The sequence below is a fragment of the Peromyscus maniculatus genome, chromosome 7, assembly GCF_049852395.1.
Source record: "Peromyscus maniculatus bairdii isolate BWxNUB_F1_BW_parent chromosome 7, HU_Pman_BW_mat_3.1, whole genome shotgun sequence".
NCBI classification, from domain to species: domain Eukaryota; kingdom Metazoa; phylum Chordata; class Mammalia; order Rodentia; family Cricetidae; genus Peromyscus; species Peromyscus maniculatus.
In genome coordinates, this window is record NC_134858.1 from 33,962,090 (window position 1) to 33,982,751 (window position 20,662).

At 46.4% G+C, this 20,662-nt stretch overlaps 1 protein-coding gene across 2 annotated transcripts in view; it reads left to right on the forward strand.

The window, feature by feature from the left end:
- Fez1 (fasciculation and elongation protein zeta 1) overlaps positions 1 to 19,749 on the forward strand; it is a 54,636-nt gene extending 34,887 nt beyond the window's left edge. The window contains exons 5-10 of one of the 2 annotated variants that reach the window (XM_076576050.1): positions 13 to 1,780; positions 5,778 to 6,049; positions 8,370 to 8,450; positions 10,786 to 10,861; positions 17,138 to 17,203; positions 19,390 to 19,749. In XM_076576050.1, the coding sequence (XP_076432165.1) occupies positions 1,633 to 1,780; positions 5,778 to 6,049; positions 8,370 to 8,450; positions 10,786 to 10,861; positions 17,138 to 17,203; positions 19,390 to 19,406 (660 nt within the window). In that variant the 5' untranslated portion in view covers positions 13 to 1,632 and the 3' untranslated portion in view covers positions 19,407 to 19,749. The remainder of the gene's footprint in view (positions 1 to 12; positions 1,781 to 5,777; positions 6,050 to 8,369; positions 8,451 to 10,785; positions 10,862 to 17,137; positions 17,204 to 19,389) is intronic. The other variant, XM_076576049.1, reaches the window with a different exon arrangement.
- The last annotated feature ends 913 nt before the right edge of the window (positions 19,750 to 20,662 follow it).

A 20,662-nucleotide genomic window follows, 5' to 3' on the forward strand; every position in this document is an offset into this window, starting at 1 on the left:
TTCGAGAAGCAGTTTTTATTATGACTTGAAGAGAGGAATTATAATGCAATGATAGGCTCTGTATTAGTCACTTTTTTTTCATTAATTTGACCAAATACTGGACAAAAGCCAGCTGAAGCGGGGAAGGGTTCATTTTGCTCCTAGTTTGAAGGTACAGTCCACAGTGGCAGTGAAGTCGCAGTGTCAGGAACTCGAGGCAGCTGCACTTTCAGGAAGTGGAGAGATAAGTGCTGGTTCTCAGCTCGGTTTCTCTTTTCTATTTTATTTTCTTTTCAAAACCAGGTCTAACTCTACAGTCCTGGCTGACCCGGAACTCATCTTTTATTTATTCAAATTAGCCTTGAATTCAGAGATTCGTCTGCCTCCGCCTCCCAAGTGTAGGGATTAAAGGTGTGTACCACCACACCTGGTCTCATTTTCTCAGGTCTGCTCTCTCCAGGACTCCCGGCTCATAGAATGGTGCTGCCCATAGTTAAGGTGGGTCTTACCACCTCAATTAACCTAATTAGAACTACCTCCCAGACATGCTCAGAGGTTTGTCTTCCAGATGACTTAGAGGCTGTCAGGTTGACTATCAGTATTAACCATCACAGTCACATGAAAGTTACTCTCAGCCAGAAAACCCTAAAGCGGGGACTGTGTTACTTGGTCACATTTTATAAAATGCCCTTCAGAGACGAGGTAGGCATATCCTAAATTTGCAGTTCAATTTGAGAAAGTTTGTGTATAAAAACAGGGATTATGTCCAAAGAAGAAACCCTAAGCTCCATTACTTCCAGTTCAGCCCAGCAGGGAGCACCTACCTCCAAGATCACCATCTAAAGGCGGCAGAGGTGTTGAGTCCCTCACAACACTGGGAAAAGACAGACATGTCTGAATGTGCTGTCGCCCCCAAACTCACCCAGACCCACTTCCTCATGAGGGCTTGATCTACTCGCTTTCTTTATGTACCAACAGCCCATGTCCACGGTAGTTCATTCATCCTTTTTGGTAGCACCTGTCTTGACCCTCAACTTGTAGGAGCTGAGCCCCATTAACCGTCAAGTTCAGAGCTGGGGTTCTTCCCTGTTTTTTTGCTCTCCAGACATTGGCCATCCTTCTATCATTTTATGGTCTTTAGCCTCACGGTTTACTGGACAGCTTCAGTTCCTGTCCAGGAGAATTCTGGAGAAACAGCTCTATTCTTCCCGATTTGGGGTTGTTCTGGGAATGTGTGTATTCCTCCCCCTCCCCAGCCCACCTCCCTGTTACAGGAAGTGGGACAATTAATGGACTGGGTTTTGTGTTATAGTCAGGCAGAGAAAATATTTTCCCACTTAGAAACAAAATGCTTAGCAAACTGAAGTAAATGTTTACTTCCAGGCAGCCCTGCTTCATTTCCTGAAAGAGCAGCTAATTTCCAATAATGCCTTCATCTAAATGGAGCACTTGGAAGAGGTTTACATGAAAGTGCTTTACATTAAAGCCAGAATATATGCAAGCCTTTGATCGGGTCTATTTTTATTATTATCCAATATTTATGAAGCCAGAGAACAAATTAGGAATGCTGCGGAGTACTCAAATGAACTGGAACACCCCCAGGAGGGAGCAGAGTGTGTGCTTTATCCTTAGGTGATTGAGGAGATTGAAGAAATGATGCAGAACTCCCCAGATCCCGAGGAGGAAGAGGAGGTACTGGAAGAGGAGGATGGAGGAGAAATCTCATCCCAAGCAGACTCAGTCCTGCTGCAGGAGATGCAGGCCTTGACACAGACCTTCAACAACAACTGGTCCTATGAAGGTGAGGATCCCCGGGCCGGCTTTATAAGGACCAGAAACCTCCTTGATGCCAGCTACTGCTTTCTGTGGATTTTTGTTTGTGTTAGAAGGCCGTGACTGGCCTGGGACTCACTATATAGACAAGGTCAACTGGCCTTGACCCCACACGGCTCTTCCTGCTTCAGATTAAAAGACGGTGCCACAGTGCCCTGCCCAGGTATTGTTTACAAATGGTTGTCAGAACTTGCTCTTTGTCCTAGAGCAGAGTCTGCAACACCTTCCTGATTTAGTATCAGGAGAAAAGTCAGCATTTTTCCAGGAAAAAAAAATAATAAAGTAGAATAAAACTGAAGTGCTAAAGCTAACCAAACAAGACTAAAGGAGAATAAGTAGGTCTCTGAACCTGCCCAAATGCAGTCAGTGTTCTACCATAAAACCAATGGGGGTGGGGAATTTATATGTAGTAGGACAGAGGTTGTAGCTCAGTGGCCGAGCATTTGCCTTTATTCATGATACCCTAGTATCCTAGGTTCAAGCTCCAGTATTCTGTGTGTGTGTGTGTGTGTGTGAGAGAGAGAGAGAGAGAGAGAGAGAGAGAGAGAGAGAGAGAGAGAGAGAGGCAGAGAAACAGAGACAGAGAGAGACAGAGACAGAGGGAGAAAGAATAGGAGCTAGCAGTCTTAGTGTTCTCCTCAAACCAACTTACACCATGCCTCTCAAGATTGAGCTATCGTTTGGAGGTTAAGTGGCTTGTCCAACTCCACAGTTGGAATTAGAAACAAAAGCTCCTTGCCACTCAGAAAATCCTTCCCACAAAAGTACGGTTGGGGGGGGGGGGGTTATTACTGAGTAAGCATTAAATGAGAACAGGTTGCATATTCCCAGCAGTCCTCCACAGGACAGCAAAAACTGAAGGAGATTGTACTCTTGTTATGACTAAGTGAATGGAACCCATTACCTGAAGCAGGTGTTGCAATTTGGAGTCAGGTGGCTGAGTTAGGCCCTGTGCTTCTAGAACAGTGGGAGATTAGGTCTTATCTTCCTTATGATAACATTTCAAAGCAGTGGCTCTCAACCCCTGAAGGAAGCCTTCCTGAACTGTGGGGATGGGAGGAGGAGGCTTGGTTAACCACTGATTTTGTGTGTGTGTGTGTGTGTGTGTGTGTGTGTGTGTGTGTGTGTGTGAATTGAACCCAGGGCCTCGTGCATGCACTCTCACTGAGCACGCTTCCTTTCTTTCAGTGGGGAGAGAGAAGTTCCCGTGTACACCTTTCCCCACACCTGCTATGCATTAGAAGGGACAGTGCAGACAGCACTTGAAACCAGGGAGATGAACTCCGGAGTCCAGTCTTTTAGTGCCGGTCTCACATTACTTCTCCAACACAGATTTATTGTAATGACTCTACAAAGAGCGGGCTGGATGAAGCGTGAAATGAAACGTAGTACAGGATCAGCAGTGCTCTTAGCGGTAACTGTGTGTCCGCCCCCGCACTGCAGGAGGAGGCCTGCTCTTGCAGCGAGGTTATGGTGAATGAGGGTGGGGGCGAAAGAGAAGGCACGTCCTTCTCTTTCAGGTTCTTCAGGGAACCTAGGTCTAAATTTCAGGTGGAGGTGGCAGAAATTGAGACAAAAATCAGGCACCACATCCCGAAAGCCAAACTGCCTGGCCCCGGGGAGATGGGGCAGGCAGGGCGGGGCCACTGCAGGAAGCCATAGGGTGACGGACATGGACGGAGTGGGTTTGGATGCCTGGCCGTGTTCACCACCCGCCCGGTCAGGCCATTCTCAGCCACACAAAGGGCCCAAACATAGAAGCGCTCAGCAAAGCAGAGTGAAATGGCAAAAAGCAGCAGGAGGAGGAGGAGAGCTTGAAGAACAAAACAGAGCAGGAAGAGCCAACTGAGCGAGCAGACACCCAGGCAGAAATGAGAAGGGAAGGTGGGCACTGAGGACACAAAAGGTGTTCCCTAAATCTAGTATATCTAGTTTACTAATACGCCCGATTGGCATAGGGCAAATTTATGTGCATATGGGGTACAGTGTCATTTGAAACTTTTCAATACATTGTGTACAACGTTAATTACATATATCCAGGTAACTAAGCTTGGCTTAGTTTCTACCCAGCTTTCCTTAACTATAAGTTATCCCATCTACCTTTAGCCTCTGGGCTTTTCCCGTTCTCTTACTTTTTTTTTTTTTTTGGTTTTTTGAGACAGGGTTTCTCTGTGTAGCTTTGCGCCTTTCCTGGAGCTCACTTGGTAGCCCAGGCTGGCCTCGAACTCACAGAGATCCGCCTGGCTCTGCCTCCCGAGTGCTGGGATTAAAGGCGTGCGCCACCAACGCCCGGCTACCGTTCTCTTACTTTTAAGTAAGAATCTTATTCTTACTCTGTGGCTTGCTGTGTAGCTGGGTGGCTGGCCCCTAGAGTCCTCCTCCTTCTCTGGCTCCTCAAGCTTAGATCTCTCCTCCCAAATTTCTCCTTCTAGTTACCCTTTCTGCCTGCCAGCCCCACCTTTCCTTTCTCCTGCCTCGCTATTGGGCCGTTTCTTTATTAAACCACCAGGTGTTTTAGACAGGCACAGTAACACAGCTTCACAGAGTTAAACAAATGCAACATAAACAGAAGTAACACACCTTATAATAGTCTACTACACTTCTCCCATGCTAAGCAAATGTTCTGCCACCAACTCTGTCCTCAGCCCTGGGTCGGGAAGATTTAAAATCCTTTCTGCTCACTGCTCGTGGTAGCACATACCTGCAATACCCAGCATTCAGGAGGCTGAGGCAGGAGGAGTGAGGGCTAGAGGCTATCCTTGGCTACATATTGAATCCTTGTCTCAAAAAACCAAAGCAGCAAGGGCTGGAGAGATGGCTTGGCAGTTAAGAGCACTGACTGTTCTTGCAAAGGACCCAAATTCAATTCCCCAGCACCCACATGGCTGGCTAACAACCACCAGTAACTCCAGTTCTAGGGGATCAGATGCCCTCTTCTGGCCTCTGTGGGTACTAGTTACATACAAGGTGCACACACATACATGCAGGTAAAACACTCATACACTTTAAACAAAACAAAACAAAACTTCTCTACTGCTTTATTTATTTATTTGTTTGTTTATTTTATTTTTTTTTAGACAGTGACTCACTATGTAATGTGGCTGCTGTCCTGGAGCTCTCTATGTAAGCCAGATTTGTTTGTTTATTATTTATTAGGCAGTGACTCACTATGTAGATCTGGCTGCTGTCCTGGAACTCTCTATGTGAGCCAGGCTATCTTTGAACTCACAGAGATCGACCTGCCTCTTCCACTCAAGTGCTGGGATTAAAGGGATGTGCCACCATGCCTGGCTCTCCTACCCTTTTTGAAGTTGTCATGGCAGTGATCTGAAGATATTATACATCACATAGCCTTAAGAGCCTTAAGATTTTAAAGGTATCCATGTCTGTTATCTCCGGTTCCTTTCCTTTGTCTCTGGAAGTAGCCTGCTGATGGGTAAGGCTTCATTTTTCACTCCCCTCTCCCTGTCTTCCCTGGGTCTCCCACAGTTTACAGTGTAGACTGAGCTGTAGGACCATACACCCTCAGGTCATGTTCATCATTTTGACCATAGCTGTCTCCAGGACTCCTTGAGAGAAAACACTACCTCTTATATCAGTGCTCGTCCCCAATACCAAAGCCTCAGTATTTCCTCTGTCAACCTATTCTATGTGAATATGACAAAGACAGAGGACAGATAGAAAGACAGAGTAAGGTATCAAAGTTGGCCAGTCATGTCCTTCACTGGACACAGAGTTCTCAGGCTTCCTTGTGGACACTTATTTCTTTCTCCTCTGCTTTTTGAGTTGGGTTTTTCTCTTCTACACATGATATAATGCCCCTTTCTTCCTGGCCTTTTCCCTAAATAGTGATGGTTTTTCAGAGAAACTCTAAGTTGGAGGGACCTCCTCTAAGAATGGTCCCATCTCCAGCAGGTTCATGCCGGTCTGTAGATATCACCTACCAAAGCCATCTTCCTCTCTAGGGTTGAGACACATGTCTGGGTCTGAGCTGGCAGAGCTGCTGGACCAGGTGGAAGGTGCCATCCGTGACTTCTCAGAGGAGCTGGTCCACCAGCTGGCCCGCAGAGATGAGCTGGAGTTTGAGAAGGAAGTGAAGAACTCCTTCATCACGGTGCTCATTGAAGTTCAGAACAAGCAGAAGGAGCAGCGGGAACTGATGAAAAAGAGGCGGAAAGAGAAGGGGCTGAGCCTGCAGAGCAGCCGGATAGAGAAGGGAAACCAGATGCCTCTCAAGGTACGTGAGCAACCAGAAGACTAGGCACAGCCAGCCTTGGCCCTAACCATCACATGTCCTGATACCTATCCTGCAGTGGACCCTGAAACAGGGACTGAGTTCCAACTGTGTGCAGAGCCCTGTGACAAGTAGTGTGGGTCAGGAAGGGATGCCACCTGTCTGCCAGCTTCCCCAAAGGCCTTTCTCTGGTCTAAGTGGAGGACGTACTGAATAAACATTAAAAAGTAAGTGGATGTGACCTGTTCTCCAGGCTGGTCCTCGAAGAGATGGAGCCCAGGATCTCTTTCATTGGCATGGATTATTGCCCAGCCTGGTCCCTTTGGGGCACGTGTTGGGTATTGCTGGGCTGTCTGAATGGCTGAAAATTGCTGGAGACCTGCTTCCATGGGATTCGGGTCCCAAAGATGATGTGTAGAGTCAGCATGGAGTGGGGGCGGGGGTAGACAGATAGGATCTGAGGGTGAATCAGGATGGCTGCCAGTGTGCTTATTGAAAAAAGAATACGCCTTTTATCTTCTATAGTTGTACACAGGATTAAATGGGAGAAAGGGAGCTGTGAGCTGGGGTGTGGCTTGTGATCAGGGGTTGAGGAAGTTAGCATTGATCTTGACAGGTTAATAGACATCAGTCATATGTTAATGAAAGGGCCATGAGTTCCTTCTGCCAGAAGTAGGAAGGTCTCAGTTTCTTTCTTTTTTCTTTTTCCTTTTCTTTTCTTTCTTTTTTTTTTTTTTTGGTTTTTTGAGACAGGGTTTCTCTATGTAGTTTTGGTGCCTGTCCTGGATTTCACTCTATAGACCAGGCTGGCGTCAAACTCACAGAGATCTGCCTGGCTCTGCCTCCTGAGTGCTGGGGTTAAAGGTGTGTGCCAACACTGCCCGGCTTGGCTCAGTTTCTTTTATAACTTAGTTTATCCAAATAGCTAAAGCTTAAAGTGAGCAAAGACAAGGCTAGACAAATATGACGGTGAACCTGAGTAGACCTTAGGAATTTATAAATTTTGATTATCAAATATACCTTATTTATCAAGCATACGTTATCCATTTAAAATTTCTAGCATCTTGGTGTTAACTTGTATGTGAGTAGGCAGAGTTATCACACTATATGGTTCCATGGTGGTGGGAATTTTTTCTAAAGAATTATTTTGTTTATAGAGGCTGCTATTTTATACATTTTCGTCCTTCAAAGCCCCCATGAAATTTCCCAAAAGGAAAGGCGTAAGGGAACTCCCATAACACATAGCGAGAATCATTAAAAGGCAAAGTGAAAGGGTGCTGGAGATTTGTGAGCCGCAAAGTCGAAATGCTGGAACTTTATCAAGCAGCAGCAATGGTCACCATGTGGTCCGCGCCCGAAAGTAACCAGATGGTTCATTGGTTAGTGACAGGATGAAGTCCATAGAATTATCTACGTTGCTTTTCAACACATCTTTGCCTAGCTCTATCACAGACCCATTGAATTAAGCCTGGGTCATATGACTCTTGAAGTTTTCCTGGACTGGGACACTTCCAGAAGCCTGCCCTTCCTGATAGCTGCATTCTTTGTTCCTCTCTAAGATCTTTGTGTCATGGTTCTCCAGAGTGGCACTGTTCTGTCTTGTTTTTGTTTACATGATACAGGATGAAATGAGGAAGTCTAGAGAGTGACAGAGGAGTCATCTAACCTTTAGGGACTTACCAAGATGAGTTTTTGAGACTGCTAACTATTCTTGCTTAAATTCTGGCCTAACTGTGCAAGCTGTTGTGCCCAGATCTCAGGGACCCCCAAAAGATCACCACGGAGACTGAATCTCACATGTAAAAGCAAAGAACCTTTATTTTAAGGTTGGAGTTTGGTCTCTCTGTCTGTCCAACACAGGAGTGAGAGCAGAGAGCCCTGAGCCCAGGCAGGATGGGGTTTTTATCATAGCAGAGGTTGGGGTGAGGGGATTTCCAGGATTCAGGACCTTGATTGGCTGACATTTGTCTAGGGGTATAGACGTGTGCTGTGAATGTTTGGGATGTCAGGTGTTTCCCCTTAGATGCTGACCCTCCCTGAGTGGCGCCAGCTTATGGCTTTTCCTGGATCTGAGTCTTGCCTGCCCGTAAGCTTGTCACAGAAGCTGTGTCTGGGCCCCTAAGCCTGTCATGGAAGCTGTGTGGTCAAGCTGTTTTGGGCTTCCCCCACAAGCCAATGGCTTACATTCAATCTTTAGTCCCTGTGGCCATTGCTCTAGGGCAGTGTGATAGCTGATAGCATTTGAGCAAGAACACAGAAGTCCCTGTGGTGGTGACATTGGGGCAGGAAGCCTTTGCCCATCTTGAGTGTGTTTCTTCCTCAGCGCTTCAGCATGGAAGGCATCTCCAACATCCTGCAGAGTGGCATCCGCCAGACCTTTGGCTCCTCAGGAGCTGACAGACAGGTATGTGCGGCCTGTTTGCTCTTTTATTCTTCTAGACAGCTGACAGCTCAGCTTCCTCAGCAGAAATGAGGGGGATGAAGACCCAACAGAGTTATCCCAGAATTTGGGCAAGCGTGAGGTACCCTAACATTTTCTTCTAGTCTTAAGGAAGACACAGAAAATGTCTTTCAAAGGTCATTTTTTTTTTTTTAGATCTTTTATTCTGGGACATGAATAAAAGTTAAAACTCAACACCAAATGTAGGTTTATGAATTAGTTTGCTTTAAGAATAAAACACAGGGAGCCGGGCGGTGGTGGCGCACGCCTTTAATCCCAGCACTCGGAAGGCAGAGCCAGGTGGATCTCTGTGAGTTTGAGGCCAGCCTGGTCTCCAAAGCGAGTTCCAGGAAAGGCGCAAAGCAACACAGAGAAACCCTGTCTCGAAAAACGAAAAAAAAAAAAAAAAAAAGAATAAAACACAGGCTGTAGAGATGGCTCAGCTGTTAAAGGCTAGGCTCACAACCGAAAGTACAAGCATGAAGGGTATTGGGGCATCTGTTTCATGACAGATCCCATCTTAGAGCCTAATCAGTTCTATCATATTGGACAATCAGCTGAGACAGCATCACCAGCCTCCTCAACCTCCAGCTCTGATTGTAAGTCACCCTGTGACATCTCTTTCTTGCCTCCAGTTTGCCAATAACTTGTAGCCAGTTTTGAAGTACTGCAACGAAATACCTGAGGCAATTAACTTTAGAAAGAGCAAAGTTTTGTTTATTTATTTTGATTGAGGGGATTCATTGGTTTGGCATTTGCCAAGGTGGCATCATTGTGGGGTGTGTGTGTTATGAATTATGTACATGTGGGAAAGCCCCATCTGGCCGGGCCAGAGTATTCCACTCGTGCTGGCATGCAGGGCAAATGAAACAGCGGGCTGGCAGGCAACCCTCTCCATGTGGGCATGGTGGTGGGGCGGCGGCGGGTGGACATTCACAACCCAGATGCTACATCCATGTAGAAATGGTTTATTACAATAGAGAGACAAAGAGAAGACAGGAAAGAGGAAGACAAGAGAGAAAGAGGGGGGTTCGAGGGGTGCATACCTCATGGGGATGGAGTTTTTACTTAAGAAGTGGCTTCTATGTCAGGACACAAGGTGGCCCGTCAGAATATTAACTGTGTAGGAACAAGCAGTCTTAAGTTAAACTTGACAGATAGAAGAGAGAAACAGAGACAGAATGGGGTGGGTGGGGCACATAAGAGTTCAAGAGAGAATGCTTACTATCCTTTAAGAACCTGCATCATGATCTTCCCCTGGGCCCTACCTACCCCTTAAAGGGCCGTGATGCATGCCAGTACCACGGCCCCGGGGATCAAGGCTTTGCCTATGGACCTTTGGAAGACACATTACATCCAAACGACAGCATCTGGCACTTCTGGCTATTAAGGCGGAGTTCGACAACTTTGCCTGTTGTGTGCTGTGATCTGTTGCTAGGTCCTGGAGGTGCCAAGGTGAGAAGTCCTGGGCCTCCCCTCACCTGGTAGAGTACAAAAGCTAGTGGACTTGGCAGTGTGTGTGCTAACAACTTTGAAAATGTGAACTAGGTGGTCATGGAGTATGTATGCTGTTTGAATGGTTGAAACTGAATCCAAAGTGTTAACAATTGTACTACCATAGCTAGAAGACTAGGAACATCAAAACCAGCTCTTCCTGTTTACCGGAGAACTGAGGCCCAGAGTTATAGGGCAGCTTTTCCAGGGCCTCACAGGCAGTGACAGGGCCCAAACTACAATTCCAGGACTCTAGGCTTGAACTGATCCCCTTGGGCTCCCCTGGGCCTGACAAGATCTCTCTGGCTTTCTGGTCTTTGATGACCACCTGCACCTCAGGCTTTGCTGTGTCCTAGGAGGGAGCAATTCTGACAGTCAAGATCTTGGGTGGGGTGGAAATGTCATTTGACAAAAAAGAAAGAATTCCTTCTCACATTTGCACTGTGAAGAAAAAACAAAACAAAACAAAACAAAAAAACAAAAAGAAAAACAATAAAACTGTACCACTGCCTCTGCTGTTATCCAGGAGGAGAAAAGCTCCCCAGGGAACCAAAAGGATTTTAGCATATTAAGAATGTAGAAGTCAGGGCAAGGGGTGTTTTCCTCCACTGATTATGGGGAAAGCCTTACTTTAGAGATAATACATGGGGAGGTGGAAGAAAGTTCTGAAGTAGCGGTGTGCTAGTGACAATGAGTTTTACCCAGGTTATAAAGAAAAGCATGGTCTCTGTGCAAGTTGCCCACTGTGCCTTAACCCAAGAGGGACCAGCGACTCAGGCTCTGCCTGCCCTGTTTGTCTTGGCAGTATCTGAACACAGTCATCCCTTACGAGAAGAAGTCCTCTCCTCCCTCCGTGGAAGACCTGCAGATGTTGACAAACAGTGAGTTCCCTCCTCCTGAGCCCCGGCCTAGGAGATCCTCCCTCTCTTGTTCTCAGTTCCCAGGTTTCTCTAGGATGTCTTTGCACGGGGCAAAATTCTCTGCATATCCTATCCTCTTGAAAAAGGCAAAAATTAAAGGCTCTGTTGTGGCTCCCAGGTTTTGTTTTACGGGTGGGGAGGGACTCGAGGGGTGGGCAGAGTTTTCTGTTTTCCCTGCAGCTCATGGGGCTTTGTCTTCTTGACCTCAGCTGTCCACACCTGGGCCCCTTGGAGTAGAGCACTCTGTCTGTGGAGCCCCGCTGTGCTGTTAACGTGAAGCAAGGCTGTTTGGGCTGAGCGAGGGTGCTTGGGAAAGAATAGAGTCTAGTTTTCCTTCCAGGAAGCGACGGCCTCTTCTTCACGCAAGCTGCTTTGTTCTGTGTTGATAAATGTTCTGAGCTGTGAGGGAGAAGCAACATGTAATAAAGGCTTTCCGTAGGCAGAGTCCATCTACCTGTGTGTGTATGTGTGTACAACCTTTCCAAAGGGCCAGCGTCAGATAGCAGTATCCTCTTGACTCTCCGTAGGAGGAGAAAATCCTAGGCTGAGACTTGGTGACACGCTCAGTGGATCAGATAGAAATCCCATTTTTTCCCCAGGCAACCGAGCTTGCCGAATGAGAGCTCATAAGGGTGCTCAGTGCACTGTGGCTGCCCCGGAGGGGATGGGCCAGCGCGGGGCTATCGATAGGTCATGCTAGACGAGAGAGAGGGACTTTTGCTCAGCCTAGGAACACAACTGTCTCCCTACTGCAGCCCCATCCCCAAGTTAAGGGTGAAGAAATGCTTCCTTTTTATCCACCTCGAGAACAAAAGCAGGAGTGTGCAGCAAACACATCTTGTCAACATCCATAGACATCATGTCCTTGAGAATCAGGAATTGTAACTTCAAAGTACGTGTCTGCTCTGGTTAGACGTCTACATTTGCATCAATACGTGCTGAGGTTTATTTTTCAGTACTATGGATTGAAACTAGGGACTTGTGCGGGCTACCCCAGAGCTATGCCATCTGCTTTTTAACCTTTGGGCTAGGAGCTCACTAAGTTGCTCAGGCCGCCCTTGGACTCATGATGTGATGACCCAGGCAGGCTCCAAAATTGCTATCCTCTTGCTTCAGCCTCTGAGATTCCAGGTTTGTTCTTCCAGGCCCAGCTTTTTTATTTTATCTTATTTTTTTTTAATTTTATGTGTACAGATGTTTTGCCTACATGTGCATATGTACAGGACTTGTGTGCCTGGTGCCCATGAAGGCCAGAAGAGGGTTCTGGAGTTACAGATAGGACGAGCCATCATGTGTGTGCTGGGAACTGAATCTGGGTCCCTAGCAAGAGTTGCAAGTACTCTTTTTTTTCCAGTATTTTTAAAAAATTTTATGTGCATTGATGTTTTGCCTGCATGTATATCTATGTGAGGGTGTCAGATATTGGAGTTATAGACAGTTGTGAGCTGCCATGTGGGTGCTGGGAATTGAACCCGGGTCCTCTGGAAAAGCAATCAGTGCTCTTAAATCCTGAGCCATCTCTCCAGCCCTTAAAGTTAGCCCTGACTGTCCTGCAACAAACTCTGTAGACCAGGCCGGCCTCAAGCTCACAGAGATCCACCTGCCTCTGCCTCTCAAGTGCTGGGATTAAAGGTGTGTGTCACCACAGGCTGGCAGAGTTGTAAGTACTCTTAACCACTGAACCATCCCACCAGCTACCTCCCACCCACTGCCTTTTTTGTTTTGGGACCAAGTCTCTCTACTTAGCCCAGGCTGTCCTGGAGCTCTCAGAGATCCATCTGCCTCTGCCTCCTGAGTGCAGGCATTAAAGGTGTGCACACCATGCCTCACCTGCCTTTTTGTTTTTGAGACCTGTTTCTTTTTCCTTTCCCTTCTTCCCTCCCTCCCTCCCTCCCTCCCTCCCTCCCTCCCTCCCTCCCTCCCTCCCTTCCTTCCTTTCTTTCTTTTTGATATGTGCTCACTGTATAGCCCAGGCTATCTATGAACTCCATTGACCAAAAGAGCCTCTTGCATGTTGGGATTATAAATGCAGACCATAATCCCAGCAGAGGCAGGCAGATCTCTGTAAATTCGAAGCCAGCCTGGTCTACAGAGTGAGTTCCAGGACAGGCTCCAAAGCTAAACAGAGAAACCCTATCTCAAAAAAAAACAAAAAAAGAAAAAGAAAAAAAAAAAAAAAAGAGTGCAGATTGATCTGCCGATCTGCCCAGCCATAGCTTTTCTTACTTAAGTAATTTAAAAGATTAATTATTATTTCATGTGTATGAGTGTTTTTGCTCATACATGAGTCTACCACATATGTACAATGCATAAGAGTACTCCATGAAATTTGAGTTACAGGAGTTGTGAGTTGCCGTGTGGGTGCTGGGAAGCTAACCTAGGTCTGCTACAAGAACATCAAGTCTTCTCAACCTCTTTTTAGCCACACGGTATAGCTCAGTGGTAGAGCACTTGCCAAGCATTCACAAGGCTCGCATTCGGTGTTTGGGATCACACATGTGTGCTCACGCGCGCGCGCGCACACACACACACACACACACACACAGAGCCAACATTTACAGGTGCTGTGTTTTCACAGCAGTAAACATTTGAAAGACAGCTTGGACAAATTTTAAAGGTTGCTGTATGTCAAGTACTTAACCATGCTCTTGAAAAAGGGACAAGACAAAATAATAAGAATACTGTAGGAATATGGAAACTCGAACAAAGAAATTCAGTGTGCTCATCAGTTTTACGTAACTGTGACAAAATGCCTGAGGGAACCACTTAAAGGAGGGAAGGTTCATTTCACTCACTGCTTCAGAGGTCTCAGTCCATCTGGTTGGCTTATTGTTTCTGGGTCCATGGTGAGACAGAATGTCATGGAGGAACGGGTACAGTGACACAGAATTGCTCATCTCATGGCTGCTGGGGAAGCCAGAGAGCCCCATGGGCATGCCCTCAAGGACTCACACTCTGACTAGGTCTCGCTTCCTAAGTTTCCATCACCTGCCAGGAGCCCGTCAAACTTTGAACATTCCAGTCCATCGGTGAGTCCAGAGCCCTCATGATCCAGTCACGTCCCCAAAGCTCCGCCTCTGCACATCATTGAATTAGGAACCAAATCTCAATATGTGAACATTTGGGGGACATTTCAGATCAAACCATGACATTCATTTCCGCCATCATCATGGTTACTACTGTGGTATTTTAAAAGTTTTCCTGGTAGTTGCAGTTTCATGAGCTACAGAAGTTTTTATTTTATTTTATTTTATTATTTGATGTGTGGGGGTGTTTTGCCCACCTGTATGGCTGTGCAGCACTTGCATGCATTAGATGGAGAGAGGAGCATCAGATCCATTGAAACTAGAGCTGCAGATGGCTGTGAGCCAACATGTGGGTACCGGGACTTGAACTCGAGTCCTCTGGAAAAGCAGTCTGTGCTCTTAACTGCTGAACCATCTCTCCACAAATTTGCATCTAAAAGTACACCACAGAGCCAGCAAGGTGGCTCAGCAGGTAAAGGTCCTTGCCACCAAGCCTGGGACCTGAGTTCCATCCCTGAGACCTCATGGTAGAAGGAGAGAACCAAGTTCTCCAGCAAGTTGCCCTCTGATTTCCACATGCATGCCCTGGTATACATACCCACCCACCACACACCACAGTGCGTGTAATTAAAGAGTTTTAGACACAGCAGAAAGCAAACAGAAGAAACCAGGACCCCCAGCATCTAATTCCGTTGAAATGAGTATATATCCAAAAACATAAGGAAAACAAACCCTAATAGGTTATGGGTCCACTCTTTTCCCCGGGCCACAGCTGCTGATTTGTATCATCATCCTATTGGGTCCTGTTCTTCACCGGGTTCTGACTCTGTTCCAAGTTTCATTACCCAGCCTCAGAACCAGGAGGACATGGACATGGATCTGGGATCCCTTGTCGTGGTGGCCTCCTGACTCAGGGCCTGCTGGTCTTCACTGCTCACTCTGCTTATAAAAGTGAAATATGTTCACTGAGGAGAATTAGGCAGCATGGAAACAGTCCCAGAAGAAACATCCTCTGTGCTCTCACACTCAGAACTGCTTAACGGTTTCATGCATTGTTCTAGGTTTTTCTATGTTAGGGTATATTTGTTATAAAGCTAATACATGTTCTTCAGCCTTCTTTGTTGATGAGTCTGTTTCACAGATGTAGGTCTCTCATTTTCATAAGGTGGTGTAAGACTACACAGACTGGATACACTGTCATCTAGTTAAGGACCTTATTGGTGAAAAAGTCTACTGTTGGATGCTTTTGTTGAAGTAATAAATAAGGCTCAGATACTTTCTTACAGAATTTCCTTAAGTTGACTTCTATAATGTAAGTTGTGAACATGAGAACATATTAGTTAACAGAAAAGAGTTTATTTATTTGAGGATGGAACATGGGCCTTACATTTGCTAGACCAGTGTCCGACCATTGAGTTACAGTCTCACCCCTTAGAAAGTGCAATTTTAAAGCTTTTATGAAAATATTCCTTAAAAACCTTCAGGCTTTAAAAGTGTTCCTATTGTTTGCTTCTTGTATAAGTCAAGTAGGTATTTCAGCAAGAGCTGTGAAGGCTCCCTGGGAGTCCACAGTTCTTCAGCTCTACATAGTCTAACAGTGTAATGGACCTTGTTGTGACCTGCATGGCTTTGGAGTTGACTTGAGTAATGAGGAGTGGAAAAAGGACAGACACAGAGACAGAAAAGCTGGGTTGGGTGGGCCATGTACTCCAATGGAGATATGCCAGCAGAAGCTGGAAACTCAGCACATTAATTTTATTCACTGAATCAAGAGGTGGGTTTATTGCACACAGCTGAACGGGTCAGCTGATATCTATAGGGACAGTTTCAGGTCGCAGTAGAGGGAAGGGGAAGGTATGAGTGACAGTTCCTGCACACACTGTTTTTAGCTAAGGGTCAGTGATTCATAACATCCATATTTGGACCAGAGGAAGGCTTTGCCATTTCCCTGGGTCTGAGGCATCAGCATTCTTGACCTGGCTGTATGAATGTCAACAATACACATTCACTCAGGACTTCATTTCCTCCCCACAGGACGTAACATAGAGTAAAGGTTTGTGGATAAACTTCATTTGTGGTCAATAAATTGGAGGTGAGAATTATTGCAATAACATTTTAAAAAAGATTTATTTATTTATTTATTATGTATATAGTGTTCTGTCTGCATGTATGCCTGCAGGCCAGAAGAGGGTGCCAGGTCTCATTGCAGATGGTTGTGAGCCACCATATATGGTTGCTGGGAATTGAACTCAGGACCTCTGGAAGAGCAGCCAGTGCTCTTAACTGCTGAGCCATCTCTCCAGCCCACAATAACAATTTTTTCTATGTGTAGAATATCTTTTTGTTTTGTTTTGTTTTGTTTTTTGAGACAGGGTTTCTTTGTGTAGCTTTGCGCCTTTCCTGGATCTCGCTTTGGAGAACAGGCTGGACTCGAACTCACAAAGATCTGCCTGGCTCTGCCTCCCGAGTGCTGGGATTAAAGGCATGCACCACCACCGCCTGGCGTGTAGAATATCTTTAAAGATAGTTTCATAACGGGGCGTGGTGGAGAGTGTCCTTCATTCTAGCACTCCAGAGGCTGAGAAAGGTGGATCTCTGTGAGTTTAAGGCTATCCTGGGCTACATGGTGAGTTCCAGGCCAGCCAGGGTTACATAGTGAAATCCTGTGAAAAAGCAGAACAAACAACACCGTTTTATTAGTGTTTAAGCAATTAATATATAACATTTAGATGGACTATGTCCAAAAACTGATTTTATCATTTTGGACCATTGCTTCATTTATTTATTTATTTATTTATTTATTTATTTATTTGGTTTTTCGAGACAGGGTTTCTCTGCGTAGCTTTGCGCCTTTCCTGGAGCTCACTTGGTAGCCCAGGCTGGCCTCGAACTCACAGAGATCCGCCTGGCTCTGCCTCCCGAGTGCTGGGATTAAAATACACACTTGGTAGATGGTATGGAAATTATAGATGAGCCAAAAAGGGACATTCGAAAGAAATCACTGGTAGGTCCACTCTGCAGAGACAACCCTGCGGCTCTCTGTGAGTATTCTCTCTCACCCCAAGAATGCTGTCTCTTGAAAGCTTGTAGACGGCTGCATCTGCTTATACTCAATGAATACCAAATCATCATTTCTTTCTCGCTTAGGGCGGAAGTTGTCTGATACCCTGACAGTATCTTGGCCCATCTCTCCCTCTCTCTCCTTCCCTAGTTCTCTTCGCCATGAAGGAGGACAATGAGAAGGTGCCTACTTTGCTAACGGACTACATTTTAAAAGGTGAGAGCAGCCGCCCTCCTCCCCACCCAGGAGGGGTCCTCTGGGCTCCTGTGCTAGCTGCGGAGCTCATGCTGAAAACCCCATAGAGTGCCACCACGGCCGACCAGGCAGTGGTCACATAAACCACGTGGTCATCATGAGGGCTTCACGCTGATGGGTGTCACTAGCAGGCCTGGGGAGATTCTGTTACTTCAGGTCACCAGTGTGTGTCCTCATGAGGAACAGGACACCAACACAGGACTTAGTATGGAAATCCTGTGGCTTTTGTGCCATGTCATATGTAGTTGGGCAAAACAAAGCCTGAAAATAAGTTAATGCTTTCAGTATTGTCTTGAAAGGTGAATGGTGTCATGATTAAGTTTGTCTTTTCATTAGCTTTTATGGAGGGGAGTAAAGCTGGAGACCCAGGGGCTCACACGTGCTAGGCGAGCATCCTTCCATTGAGCCACAGCTGTGGCTTCTATCCTGTAACTTCTTTTTGAACATTTTACTATGGAAGTTTTCAGTGCAGCCAACAGTAAAGAGGATTAACTTACAGCTAATCTTTTTTTTTTTTTTTAATTTCTATTTATTTTTATGTGTATAGGTGTTTTCCCAGAATGTGTTTGTTCTCCTTGTGTGTGCCCAAAGAGGCCAGAAGAGGGCATCAGGTCCCCTGGGACAGGAGTTACAGATAGTTCTGAGTTCTGACTTTTGTGGGCTCTGGGAATTGAACCTGGGTCTTCAGGGAGAATAGCCAGTGCTCTTAACCCTTGAGCCATCTCTCCAGCCCACACCAGTCTTATTTATATTCCTATCCAGCAGTTTTGTTTTGAAGCAGATTTCTGTTAGTATTTTTTTCATTCATAAATATCTCAGTGTACATTTCTAAAACCTGAGAATTGGTCACATGGCCACAATACCATTATCGCAACTGAAGAGCTAGGGCCGGGGGTGGTGATCGGCCGTAGAGTGCCTGCCTGGCAAGTATGAGGCCCTGGGCTCCACTCCCAAAACAACAAAAAGGGAGAGGGAAGGCCACGATGACAAAATTCAGCTTTGTGTGTGTCACTGGTGACCCAGTCACTGCTCAGATCACCTTGGTCCCCATCAAGTGTTCCCAGTTCATTTGCTTGCATCAGGGACCTGAGGAAGGTCCATAAAATGTGATGATTTATCTCCTAAGTCTGTCTCTGTGTCTCTGCCACTCCCGCCCCTTCTTCCTGTCCTCCCAGCATCTCAGGTAGCCCAGGTTGGCCCCTAACACTCTCTGTAGCTGAGGACCTTGAAATACTCATCTTCCTGCCTCCACCTCCCAAGTGCTGGGATCACCACCACGCTCAGCCAATCTGTATCTTTAAAAACCAAAATCAAAACCAAACCAAACCAAAATAATAAAAAAAAAAGAACATATATAGCCTTCCCTTTCCTTCTTCTTAATTATTTAAATCAATAAATTATAGAATATCTTTAATCTATTCTCTGTCTCCTTTAATTATTGTAACTGGTGTAACGAGGGCTCGATGAGGTCCAGGCTCAGGACCTTTGCTGAACACCACTGACGGGTGGTTGCAGATCCCCGTGAGGAGCCCTACACTGTCTGGTTGTCTTCTTTTTGTGTGTTACTGGCCATTGATGACCACACAGTGTATGTCTGGACCCACCATCTTTGAGTTCTTGCTCCACATTCACACAAAACCTAGAGGAGTTGCAAAAGGCTTATGGAACCTAGTTGTGAAATCCCAAACGGTACCCTTTCTGTGAGGATCAGAGGGATTAATATTAAATTCCAATAGGAAGAACTCGTGACTCTCAAAGACTTTGCAAGGATAGAAGTTTTTCAAAGAAGTGTGTAGAGATGGGTTATATGAGGTTGGTGAGCTGAAAGATAGGCCGTGACCCACTGAAATGTCAGTGAATTTATAAAATAGTTAATATTTATGGAGCGTACTTTACAAGTCTCTCAGCAACCCTGTCAGCAGCTCAGGTACATCCTAATGTGTGGCTGAAGAATGAGCATGGCCAGGGGAGGCATTTCCTTAAAGCCCCAGAGTTCGATCTATGGGCCCTGGAGACTGCAGCGCTTGCTTATGGTAGCGGGTACCTGTCATTCTCTCCTGTTCCTGGAAAGGTGACTCAGGTCCTTGGGGGTGGCTCTCTGCTCAGCGTGATCCCTGCATGACCTCTCTCCTCTTCTCTCGTTTCAGTGCTCTGTCCAACCTAACCTCACCTTTGGAGCAGCCTCACTGCGGGAGGTCACTGAGCAAGAAAGTCATCCCGTCACCGGGATTGCATGACACCACGTAACCTCCGGCGTGTATTTAAACGTGTATATCTTAACCTGGATTAAACATGAGCCACCGTGCGCGCGCGGGGTCCTTTGCTGTTGGCTTCTAGTGCTAGTAATCCTTGGATGCATGATCGGGCGCAGGGCCGACGACGCTGCCTCCTCTCCACCCGTGTTGGGGAAGGCAGGTGCCCTCACCACTCATTATGTAGTCTGGCTCCAGCCCTCAACCCAGCTTATACTCTAAGACTAATTTTGAAATAAACCTTCATTTAATTAATATTCTTCATGCTTTTTTGGAGAGGTGGTATCCATTGGCTCTGTGTTCCAAACCCTCTAGGTCAATGATGTCTGGCTGCCCTCAACCGTTGGCCTGTGGCCATGGTGCTGATACCCTATGGTGGGTACTAGTGGGGTCGTGTGATGTGATGAGGTTGCCTACACCACAGGAGGAGGCCATCCATCGTCCCTTAAGTTTTCACTGCTTGGCTCTATTACATGGGGTAGAAGCTAGCTGGTCTGAAGCGAGGCGGAGGTGGAGAATCCCAGGGATGAGCTGTAAGTGGTATGTCTGCAGTGCCACCCGTTGGGGTGCCAGGTTGGATTTTGGGGGCCTCGGAGCTCAGGAGCCGGAGGGAAGAAGCTCTGCTGACCTCAGCTACCTGGGAGGATGCGCTTTTTTCCTGCCCTGAGATTTGTCACCACTCCCTCGCTGCCCTTAGTGGCCTGTGGGAACGGAACGCATCCTGTGACTTTGCTCCTCCGTACTGCAGCCCTGAGGCCCAGCAGCACTCACTCCTCCATACAGCCTCTGGCTTTGATAGTAGGCATCTGTGAGCCTCGGTAACAGCAGGTGAATGCTGCCCTTGGATCCCGGATGCTGACTCTGTCCTAGCATAGCCTGAATTCCATTGCCTTTCGTCTTCTAGTTTGAATGATACTCGTACTGCCAGTTCCCATACTCCTGGCTTTCAAAACAAAACAAAACAAAAAACAAAAACAAAAACAAACAAACAAAAGAAGGTTTACGGGGTGGGCACTGCATGCCCGCTACCAGCCCTATCACTTTCTACAACTTGACTCACATGCCAGCAACTCAGAGTCATAAGCAGGTATGTATTTGTATCTTCTGGGTTATCCAGAGGAGAAAGCCTCGAAGCAGAGATGGTCAGCAACTCACCCAAGGCTACTAA